Source organism: Schistocerca cancellata, chromosome 5, assembly GCF_023864275.1.
Source record: "Schistocerca cancellata isolate TAMUIC-IGC-003103 chromosome 5, iqSchCanc2.1, whole genome shotgun sequence".
Lineage (NCBI taxonomy): Eukaryota > Metazoa > Arthropoda > Insecta > Orthoptera > Acrididae > Schistocerca > Schistocerca cancellata.
Window position 1 is genome coordinate 2844021 of NC_064630.1, and position 12487 is coordinate 2856507.

General features: G+C 39.1%; 1 protein-coding gene and 1 non-coding gene across 2 annotated transcripts in view; one reads left to right on the top strand and one right to left on the bottom strand.

The window, feature by feature from the left end:
* The window catches only part of LOC126187706 (nuclear pore complex protein Nup205), a 277609-nt gene that overhangs the window by 71260 nt on the left and 193862 nt on the right, over positions 1–12487 (top strand). The window contains exons 8-9 of the mRNA XM_049928949.1: positions 3865–3968; positions 10490–10612. Of these exons, the coding sequence (XP_049784906.1) occupies positions 3865–3968; positions 10490–10612 (227 nt within the window). The remainder of the gene's footprint in view (positions 1–3864; positions 3969–10489; positions 10613–12487) is intronic.
* Trnas-uga (transfer RNA serine (anticodon UGA)) lies at positions 9162–9236 on the bottom strand. The gene has a single exon. It is a non-coding gene; the product is annotated as a tRNA-Ser (tRNA).

Here is a 12487-nt window from a genome sequence, read left to right on the forward strand (position 1 = left end):
AGCTGTTTTTCGACATAATCATCATTTCTGTCGATGCATTTTTGTGGCAGCTGGGGCAGTTTTTGTATGGCCATGTCATACCAGCTCGCCACCATGCTGTTCAGAAAGTTATGAACCTCTTCTTTCACCTCATCGTCAGAGCTGAATTGCTTTCCGGCCAAATGTTTTTTAACCTAGGGAACAAGTGATAGTCACTGGGCACCAAGTCAGGACTATAGGGTTGATGGGTGATTGCGTTCCTCTGAAACTGTTGCAAGAAAGCAACTGTTTGCCGTGCGATGTGTGGGCATGCGTTGTCATCGAGAATGTGTACACCCTGGGCGAGCGTTGTCATGGAGAATGTGTATGCCCTTGCTCAACATTCCTCTCCTCTGGTTCTGAATTGCCCGTTTGAGTTTTTTCAGAGTCTTGCAGTGCCTGTCAGCGTTAATTGTGGTCCCAGTGATTCAGCTCCGATGACAAGGTGAAAAAAGAGGTTCATAACTTTCTGAGCAGCATGGCGGCGAGCTGGTATGACATGGCCATACAAAAACTGCCACAGCTTCCACAAAAATGCATCAACAGAAATGGTGATTATGTCGAAAAACAGCTAAATGTTCAAGCTGTAAACTGATGTAAACCACTGTAGAAATAAACAGGTCCATGTACTTATATATATATAAAAAAAAAGAGAGAGAGAGAGAGAGAGAGAGAGAGAGAGAGAGAGAGACACCTTACTTTTGGGATTACCCTTGTAAAAATAATTTCAACACATGCATCGAATAAAAGTAGAGGCTACTACAAACGTTATCATAGGTCATCAGTGTGTCAAGATTACACACAGAGATCAACTTAATGACTTTTCATACAGAAGAATATTTTTTTTTCTGTGTGCAGTATTGTTGCAATGAATTTTAAGTGTGCTTGTAGACTTATATCTATAGTGGTTCCTATGATCACATTCTATCCATCTTGGTGTAATAAAAGGCAGACCTAGAGGCACAGATTTACTTGTCTTGAATTGTCATCTGGTCCCACTGATGTATTGTGGATAGTATAAACTTCTAATATTTTTGAAGTTTGTATTTTTATGAATCATTCATGTGTATAATATATCAATAAGCTGGTCTCAATATATCTGTACGTAACCTTAGGCGCTGATGACCTACATTACAATATTATCACTAAGTCTGGCACGTCACTAGTAAACAGATTCTTTCTTTGTCAATATTTCATGATATTTATACTTTCACATAAGATTTTAATGGGTCGCACCTAAATTTCAAAGGCAAAAAGTGACAAAACAAGCAAAATTATTGCAGAAAAGGCGACTTAAACAAAATTCTAAATTTCAGAGGTATTATGAATGCTTTTTTTTTAGAGTAAATGGTAGCATAGACCAACATCCAAGCAGCCCTAAACAAGAAAAAACTGGCTTAACAGCTAATGGTCTTACGCAGATTAATTTATGTAATGTAGTTGATACTTCAAGTAACTTAAACAATGCATTAGTGTCTAGTGGTAACTGCAGTGAAGCACTTCATATGTAGGTAGCTGTGCTTTTGTAAAAAAAATTACAATACAAACACAATTAAATGTCCACACACACACACACACACACACACACACACACACACACACACACACACACACACACACACGCAACTTGCACAAACGTCTGCAGTCTAAGAGTTTCAGCTCTCTGAGACCGCAGACGTGTGTGCAAGTTTTGTGTGTGTATGTGTGTGTGTGTGTGTGTGTGTGTGTGTGTGTGTGTGTGTGTGTGTACTGCTGACAAAGGCCTTAATGGCCGAAAGCTGTAATTGTGTGGATCTTTTTGTTGTGCCTATCGCAACTCAGCATCTCCGCTATATGGTGAGTAGCAACTTTCCTTCTCTGGTATTGTTACATTCCATCCTGGATTTTCCATTGTTCAAGTTTAGTTGGTGCTTCACAAGCTTTGCCATCTTTATCCTTCCCTCCAATACCAGCTGTTATGGGCTACGTGGTTGGAATTTACTATTGCAAAACATCCTCTGTTTACCATAATCCTCCTGGCCTCGACCTCCGCTAACCCACTGTTCTCAAATCCTCTGCCCAACAGTGACACCTCCCTCTGTCATCTCACCCCTTCCCAATCCACTCCTCCAAGTCATCTTCCTTGTATGCCGCAGCTCTCCAGCTCTGCCGTGTGTCACATGCCTGCAAGCACGTGCACTTGCTACCCTCCCTCTTGCCTTCCTACCGTGCACACCTGCTGCCTCTCTCTGAGCCGCTAGCTACCCATTCCTAACCTGCTTCCCACCTCTTTGTCCCTCTGCACACTCCACCTGACAAAACCCCCAGCCGCAGTCCACCTGCTGAACTGTGACCCTGGCATTGGGTAGCCAGGTGTGTGTGTTTAAAACTTTCAAATATATTTATCAACTAGAAAATCAGGTAGAAGAAAATACACCAGAAGAAAATGAAACAATTGTAATTCTGGATTTTATCCTCAAAAAGTGGCTAGCAATAGGTTTATGAAGTGTATAACTTGTGCTTAAAAACTGATTACCCACCATTTACATTTTACCAAAATTTACACAATTTTTTTAATGTTTCGTGAAATGCGTAGGAGATGTGCTTCACCGAATTTGATGTCTCTTATGAGTTCTGTGAGAATGACGAAATGTATGTAATTTTTATTTTATGTTAACTATTGTCTGCTAGTGATTAGGATATGAACTTCATTCTACCGTGGTTTCAGTACTGTATTATTAGTGTGCTGCTTTGGTCACTTCATTAAAGTGTCTACTACTAAAATTTACACAGCTCGATAAAAAATGTGATACAGCGTAAGAGAATCATCGGAGCACATGGTTTATCTTGCAAGACTGATAATAAAGATAAATTATGTGATTGTCTGTCTCGTGATCATGCTATTAACATGTAATTACTCTGTTGCCTACATGGTATTCACTGGCTGGGTGTTTAGAATACTGTCTTATGTGATACATAAATGTACATGATAGTTAACTAGATTTTTGATTTCTTTCATGCTATTTGTATCTGATGGAATTGACATCTCAACTAAGTATTATGAGGATCTACAGTTCTCATATTTATATTGTTGTGATTTTGATAGATTTTCTTCCGAAGGTACAGCACGTAAGATTATGCTGGCTTCTCCCAGCTCCCATTACAAGCTTTTGTCCCATACCCCATCCCCTGTCAACATTGTCTGCTGCTGTTTAGAGATGATATTTGATTATGAATTGCAGCCACAAGTTGATTAAGGAGGTATTACTATCTTCTGATGAACAAAATATAGGAACTGGCTTTCTGCAATATCATACACAGATTTCTCTTTAACTCTACGTATGTATTTCTGGTACTTACAATTTGTGTTAGTGCAATTGAATGGTCTTCCATTTTTCACTTGTTTGAGCATTTTTACTTAACAGTGTGATAATAAAATAAAGAGTAGCAGATGTACTAACTATAACAGTCATATAATTTGTGTGTTTGGTCTGTAATCTTGAAATTGGCCAGATTGCAAAACTGTATCATTTGATCATGTAAGAAATTTATCTTTTCTGGTATTTACTTGTTTTAATATAAATGCAGGATATTTGTAGTGTAAGTATACAGAACACATGGTCATTTGTCATTACTTTTATCAACAAATGTGATTTTTAGTCCTTGGCAGGTGCCACCAGTCTTGTAGTCCCCATACCCCTCCCTCTTCGTATTCATTCCTTACTTATTGTGTATGTTTGTGTTGATTAAAATCATTGCTGTGAAATTGCAGAGGTGTTTCCTGTCATCATTGTTGGGGATTTTTTTACATTGTCACCTGAGAATTTATGCAGAAAAGTCAGTCTCAGTATTTTATTTTCTTTGCAGCATTTTCAGAAGAGGATGAAATTCTTGTTGACTCTGCAATAGAGCTTAATGTATTTGATTTCCTCCATCAAACCTTCCTTATCAATGATTCTTTGTATAATGAGGTAAGAACTACGTATATTTTTGATAGTTTTGTTTGCATGTATTTCAGTTGCACTATTACTGAAATGGATTATTTACAACAAAATAATAGCATAAAGTGAATCAACTGTCAAATAAAAAACTATGCACATGAGCATTTCGAATTGTAATGTTATTGCCGGCCGGAGTGGCCGAGCGGTTCTAGGCGATACTGTCTGGAACTGCGCGACCGCTACAGTCGCAGGTTCGAATCCTGCCTTGGGCCTGGATGTGTGTGATGTTCTTAGGTTAGTTAGGTTTAAGTAGTTCTAAGTTCTAGGGGACTGATGACCTCAGCAGTTAGGTCCCATAGTGCTCAGAGCCATTTGAACCATTTTGTAATGTTACTCCTTCTTAAAAAGAGAAAGGATGTAGGGTCTGTATATTTAAAGATGACAAACAGCTCTCAAGATGCGTCTAGCATGTGACAAGAACAGGTGGGGCAGCAGGAGATAGAAAGAAGAAACTAACAATTTGATAGTAACAAATCATTAGCAAACTGGAGAGTTAGAAGCCACAGGTACAGAAAAGAGAGACAAGGAAATGAAGTACCATGAGACAAAGATGTTGACAGATGTCAAAACGTGAGAACAGAGGAATGGAAACTGTAAATAGTGAAAGTGGAGAGGAAAGGAATAAATAAATGAAGCATTGTGTTGAACACAGATCTCTGTACCTAGTTTTCAGAAGTCTATTATACCTCAAGGTAGCATGGTAGGATCATTGCACTTGATGACAAACTTGGCCAAAGCAGAACATATGTAATTTGGAAATCTGGCCAAACCATTCAAATATTTCAGTCCAGACGCATTCAGTGCCCTTTGATCTTTTTTTTTTTTTTAAAAACGTGGAACATGCCTTATGTGGTAATGGAATTCAAATTTTAAGGCTTAGTTAATGATTCATTGTATAATGCAGAAAAAGATTACACAGTACTACTGTGTGTCTTAATTATTCATGTCTTTACTAGGATGCTAATTTCAACACGAAGATTGTACAGTCCTGACAATGCCATTATGTGAAAGACATGAGTATTGTTCCATTAAACAATGGTTTTACTGTCAAGAGCAAACGTTCAAAAGAAATGCACTATCTGTATTGTTTTCTGCCAGTTTCAGTTGATGTGATGTATAGCACATGATGTTGAACTAAAAGTATGTTTCCCTAACATTTAATGAAAGGTTAAGGTAATCCTGGTGAGTGCGAAATACACTATTTGGGTGCTAAATAATATTGCATTTCAAATGTGGTAAAACACAACTATCTGTAACTGTAAGAATAGTGTGGGAATGGATCATAAGTGTACGTGCTAAAAATCTTAAGTTTGTCTGAACCCGTGCTGCAGAGTGACACTTGGAAATCACTAAAGAGAATACGGAGTTCAAGGCAGCCGAAGGATGGCTGGACAGTTTCAAAGAAAGACACAACATTGTATGGAAAAAGTGTGCGACAAACCTAAGAATGTGCAGGAAAGTGTAGCAACAGAATGGAAGACAATACTGCACAACCTGACTGCAAATTATGACTCGAAAAACATGTTCAGTGCCAATGAAACAGGTCTCTCTTATAGTGCATTGCCTTCATAATCTCTAGTAGTTAGATGTGGAAGAATGACCAAGGAAAGACTTACTATACTGCTGTGTGGAAATGTGTTAGGTGAAATGGAGAAGTCACTGGTGATTGCAAAAGCAGCAAAAACCCGTAGTTCCAAAAACATAGATGTAAGTGAGCTTCCAGTTGCATGGTGAAGCAGTAAAACGGTGTGGATGGTGAGTGGTCTTACGGCAGAATGGCTGGCCTCTTTCAATGCCAAAATGAAAAAAAAAGTAAATAGGCAACTTCTCTTTTTCATAAATAAATCAACTGCCACCCGAAAGTCAACTTACCAAATAGCCGCATACAACCCATGAGCCAGGAAAGTATTTACTCATCGAGTCCCATTGTAGGTGATTGTATTGATGCACTCTCTTATTATTCGTGTTGAAGAAGCCAAATGTGTGTTAGCTCTTGCATGCTAATTTTCTGATGTGTATGCAGTAAATAGGATTGGCATGGGAGTAAGAGAAGCAAAGCCTGAAAACTGTCACAAAGTTTTCAACACAGTGGGCTTTGGAGGTGAAGAAAAAGATGCTTCTGCACTCATCAAAGCTCAAGAAAATGCAGCAGTAGTTGGTGAATTAATCCAAATGTAAAATATTTCATGCCATCCATAAGACTACTTTTGGTGTGATGATTTTCTGTCAACTGTCTCCACTTTTACTTCGCCAACAGATCTGATAGAAATCCACAACCCAGATGGTGATGAGGAAACAAACGAAGGAGAGGAGCAGCAAAGTGATGTATAAAAGTTAATGTGCCTGAAGAAGCAGTTGCATTCATAAATGATGATACGCAATTTGCAGCACACACAAATTCTCTCAAGCTGTTGGAACTATGGTATAGTGGAAAAATTTTGCAGAAAAAATTTTTGAACAAGAAATTCAAACAACTTTTCCTCCTTGATATGTGTCAAAAATGTGAAATTTAAAGCAAAAAAATGATTCAAATGGCTCTGAGCACTATGGGACTTAACTGCTGAGGTCATCAGTCCCCTAGAACTTAGAACTACTTAAACCTAACTAACCTAACAACATCACACAAATCCATGCCCGAGGCAGGATTCGAACCTGTGACCATAGCGGTCGCACGGTTCCAGACTGTAGCGCCTAGAAAATTTAAAGCAAATGAACAGCAATAATATGTATGTACAACAATAAGCAAATTTTAAAGTTACAGCAAAAATACAGACATACCATATTATGTATCAATTAAGTGTAACAGTCTGTAGTTGAGTCAGCATAAGTTGATCCTTGACAGTTGCAGGGGGCTGGATCAGCAGCTTTGTTGGCCTACCTCAACCAGTAACTTAACGTGATTTTGTAAACATCTCTATGGCAATGATTCAGTATTGTCACAACTGTGTAGGTGGCTACTGCTTTCGCCTGCAGCCTTAGTGCTTTGCATTTGAAAGCTGGCAACAGCATTGCGGGGTGTCAAGGATCATGTTATGCTGTTTCAACTTTGGTGTTATAGTGTACAGTATACAGTAAATGAACATCTGCTGTGAAGGTGTGTGAATATGTACATAATTATAATCTTATACTTTGTGCAAGATACTTGACAAATTTTGTGTAGCTTAGTGTGTTTCATGAAATCAGGAAACTTATGCAATTTGGAAAATTATTTTGGTCCAATGTGACTACATTCTGAACAGTGGGCTTAATGTGCACCTCGTTCAGTTTCAAATGTGATGTATCATTGCTATCAAAGTCTGTTAATATAACATTCCACCAACAATAGTTACAGGCATGTTCCTGCGAATGTTTCATACATAGTATAGTAGTTAGACAGCGGCATGGTGTGACACTAAATGTTGACGGACAACACTTATGAAGGAATTGAGAGAGGCCTCAGGAGTGTGTAACTTGTAAAATTGTTGATAAAATTGTCTATCCTAGCTGAATTTGGAATAATGACTAATAAATGAGATGACAATAAAAAATTTCTTTTGTGATTGTGAAAACAAGTAAAGTTAAACTTGCTCTCACGGAGAACCAAAATTGGTTTAGAATAACTTCGAATTTCAACCTGGAAATTTCAACTTCTTTGTTAGTTGCTATAGTTTGTGTGTAAGTTTTTTGAATCACCCTACATAAGCTCAAAAGTATATAATTAAGGGTGCAATCTTTTCCCACACAGATGTGCCTTATAACGTTTATGTTACATGTGGCTTAATAATTAAATCCACCATGTTAGTAGGCCTAATTAATAGGCAGATTTGTAATCTACCTAGCACAGCCACGTTTGTTGCAAGTACAGTTCACAGCAATTACTGAAACAATCCCTCCCCCAAATTTGAACTACTGTCAATAATGGTAAAACAATAGATGTGTATCTGTCTAAAAAGGCCTCTGTCTATCACTATGATCAATGTTATACTTGAGAAACTTTGTTAGTCAGTCATTTCTCTTTTATATGATATGCGAGAAAAATTCCCCTCTGCAAATTAATACAACAAAAGATAACAACTCAGTTCAGTAGAGTATGGCTCAGGACTCTCAACATCTGCATCTACATACGTACTCCACAAGTCAACATATGGTGCATAGCAGAAGGTACCACAAACCACAACTAGTAATTTCCTTTCTTGTTCTACTCGCAGATAGAGCAAGGGAAAAATGAATGTCTAAAAGCATCTATATGAGCCCTGATTTCTCACACCGTATCTTCGTGGTCTTTACATAAAATATACGTTGGTAGCTGTAGAATCATTCTGCAGTCAGTAGTTGGATCCCGGTTCTCTAAATTTTGGCAACAATGCCTCGCTAAAAGAGCATTGTCTTCCCTCCCGGGATTCTCATTTGAGTTCCCAAATCATTGTCGTAATACTTGCGTGCTGATCAAACCTACTGGTAACAAATGTAGCTGCACACCTCTGTTTTTCATTAATCACACCAGGGAGGATCCTAAACACTTGAACAGTACACAAGAATTGGTCACACTAACATTCTGTATGTCATCTCCTTTATGGGTGAACTACACTTTATCAAATTCTTCCAATAATATGGAAGTCGAGCATTCACTACAACCAAACTGCATTAATTCCATTCCTCATAACTTTGCAGTGTTACACTTAGATATTTAATTGATATAGCTGTGACAAACATCACCTTACTAGTGCTGTATCCAAACGATACAGGATTGTTTTTCATAATCATCCGTGTTAACTTAAATTTTTCTAGATGTAGAGTAAGTTGCCATTGATCACACCAACTAGAAACTTTGTCTGTCATCTTGTATCCTCGTACAGTCACTCAATGATGACACCTCCCTGTACACCGCACGTCACCAGCAAACAGCTGCAGTTTGGTGCTTACCCTGTCAGATTATTTGTGTATATAGAGAATGAGAATGGCCCTATCACACTTCTCTGGGTCACTACTGACAATACCCTTGTCTCTGATGAACACTCACCATCAAAGACAACATTCTGGGTACTGTTACTTATGAAGTCTTCAGGCCACTCTTATACCTGGAAACCTATATTGTATGCTCATACTGTTGTGGGGCACCATGTCAGATGCTTTCCAGAAATCTGGCAATATGGAATCTGAAACTTCCTGGCAGATTAAAACTGTGTGCCCGACCGAGACTCGAACTCGGGACCTTTGCCTTTCACGGGCAAGTGCTCTACCAACTGAGCTACCGAAGCACGACTCACGACCGGTACTCACAGCTTTACTTCTGCCAGTACCTCGTCTCCTACCTTCCAAACTTTACAGAAGCTCTCCTGCGGTCGGGCACACAGTTTTAATCTGCCAGGAAGTTTCATTTCAGCGCACACTCCGCTGCAGAGTGAAAATCTCATTCTGGAAATATGGAATCTGCCTGTTGCCCTCCATCCATGGTTCATAAGATATCATATGAGATAAGGGCAAGCTGAATTTCGCACAGCGGTGCTTTCTAAGTCTTTGCTGATTTGTGAGCAGAAGCTTTTCTGTCTCAGGGGAATTTATTGTTTTCAAACTCAAAATGTGTTCATGAATTAGATCACACTTCTCAGTGCTAGATAAGAGTGCTGGAATTACAATGCACAAATTGTGGTACAGAAATTAAAGTAAATAGTGTGGACTGTCACACAGGTAAACAGTGTTGTCTTGTGATCTAACAGTGACTGCAAGAAAGTGTAAAGTACACAGTCAATGAAGGTATGTTTTGTTAGCTAGCCTCCTCATCGTATCGAACTTGAAATTATTAAATGTGGTCTGTTGCAGATTGCTAATTATAATTTCCATTCCTTCTTACCTATTGTAGCGTAGTTTATTTCAATTTAACACTTCATAAGTTTTGTTTCTGTAGTTCTCTCTCTTCTCTTCTCTTCTCTTTCCTTTTGGAGCAAAAAGTTTGACACCTTTATAAGCTCATGTGTCTCAAACTTTTTGTCTGTTTGTATTGTTTGTTTTCCTGGTCGATATACCTTTCATGTCTGTATCAGCTTTAATCAAAGACTTTTGTGCTTTAGCAGAGATACTATTTTATCAAAGGAAAATAATTAATTTGAGACAGAATATCTGGCCAGTACTTAACTCTAGGAGGCAAAATGTGCATTACTTCCTACAGACATGTACCGTGAGAGGACATGGACTCTCCTGTAACCAGTTGGCTCCAGTCATCATGGGGTCTGAAAAATAGATCCTTCCACAATGCACCCTCTTCTCCTCCCTGAGGAAGGAACTATTAGTTCCGAAATGTAGGTGCTGTGCTATTTATATTATTGTGTGCGTCTGTCAGAAGTAATGCACATTTCATGTCATGAATTTAAGTACTGGCCAGTAATTCTGCCTCAGTTTTATCAGACTGTTATAAGCATTCTCATTGACTGCTTGAAGCTTCACAAATTGTTTCTTGTATTTCATGTAACTTAATCCAGATTTAAATAAGAATACTTTCTCTTTCTTGTTGACAGGCATTCTACTTGCAAAGATTACACACACTGATTACAGACTTCATCATGTTCATGCCTTTCAAGGTCAAAGAACTTCGAAATCGGGCAGATGAAACTGCTCGTACGATGCAAGTGTATATGCAGGTGAGTGGGAGTATCCTTTTCCCCTGTGCCCTCCATTATATTATAAAATTATGCTTTGAGGAACTCTTTTCTGTCTCAGAAAATATTAATTGCCCGAGAAAGTGTTGTTATAATTTTTGATGTCCAGTACATATTTTTGCACATATTTTTTAGGCAATCTGGAGTACAAAACTACTGATGACCATAGATGTTAAGTCCCATAGTGCTCAGAGCCATTTGCTCAGAGTACAAAACTACTGTTTCTGAGTACATATTTTGATTTGTTCTGAAGAACCCTGCTCCCAACAAAAGAAATTGCAAAAGTCTAAAAGTGTGGCACCAAACACAAAAATGGCTTCCACTAACACTAAAAAGTTTATACTCGGCTCAGAGGAGTATGCTTACCACATAGGTGACATTTAATAAGCAACACTTCTGTCGGCTGCTCGGTCGGTTAGTTTGTTGTACGTATGTGGCCCTCAGCGTCGAGTTCCTTGGCACCGTTACTAAACTAATGTGAGACAAATGTTGCAAAAATATTTAAAATTTTGTGTTGAAAGGTAAAATACGAAATGGAAATCTGATTCACTACACCCCATTCTCCTTTGCACAAAAGCGCGAATGACGTAAGAGCCAGTCTGGAAAACTGATTGATGAAATACACATACAATAACTACACTATAGCTAAAATAATGTAAGGAGGATTGTCAGTTTTTGATCACTGAGGAAAAAAAATTTTATTTGAGCCAGCCACACTAACATACATGAAATGTTGTAATAACCTTTGTAAGTCTTTCACAACACAGACCACACTAGTTTCATCATCTCTTGACGTAGAGGTCAGATCATCTGGTAATGCAGAATACACCCTGTCACATCGTCGCCTGTACATACCGGTACACCACAATCGCTCTCCACCGGTGGGCTCAGTCACTGGAGGAGAAATCCTTGCATCAGAACACAGTGCCCTACCTGCAGGCACATCGAAAGTCTTCTTCCTGGCTCAGCAGCCAGAAAGAGGACTGCTACAGCTGTATTGTCCCCTGCAAGAGCAATGAATCCCCGTTTAGATGCCGTATAAAATTCCGTAAAACTTGGATTTTAAAATGAAGCTTTGGGTAAAATTGTTTATGTACCCTAATAACTCTAAAGTAATTCTGGATACCCCTATTAGCCAGACTGGCGAACATTTCCACCCTTGATAAAGCACAGTAATAGGGTCCTGATTAAGTGCCACTATATCTGACTTGGTATAAATCCAAAATGACCTTGTTGCTCCTAGCCTGTTTACGAATGCTCACACCATTGGAGAGCGAGCAACAGTACAGAATGCCAGTGACCACAGGGTTGAAAGTAGGCTGCACGCACGTCGCACGTTGGGGCTCTTCCTCTTGAAGACGAGTAGTGGCTCACCAGTCTCTACACAGAGGCTGGGAATCAAACTGGTCTTAAATGCCTTTGTTGCCAACCTAATCCCCTCACAGTGAACAGCACTGGCGATTTTGAGATGTGATGGCCTAGATGAGTCATGAACTGTACATTTGTAGTGAAGGCAGGCACACACAAAAGTCTCTACGAACTGGAGTGGATATGTTCAGTCTGATCATCAGCTGAGGCTGAGGCATTTTAATATATTCAGTGAGTAGGATTTTAGCCATTATAATCTCAGGTGTTGTAACTGTGTCAGCCTCTGATGAAGTGTAAGACACAGAAATCTCAATGAACTGTTTAAAAACTGGGGACAGTGACAGAGTCATACCAAATGGTGAGCATCTCGTGGAACACGGCCCGTCTCGGCTCGGTATATGTCTGGCGAATGTGGGTACCTTAGCTGTGGACTGATGGCGGCTGCCAGTCCTCTATAACGGTAAGCTCTGGGCCTGTTTCAGCAACTGC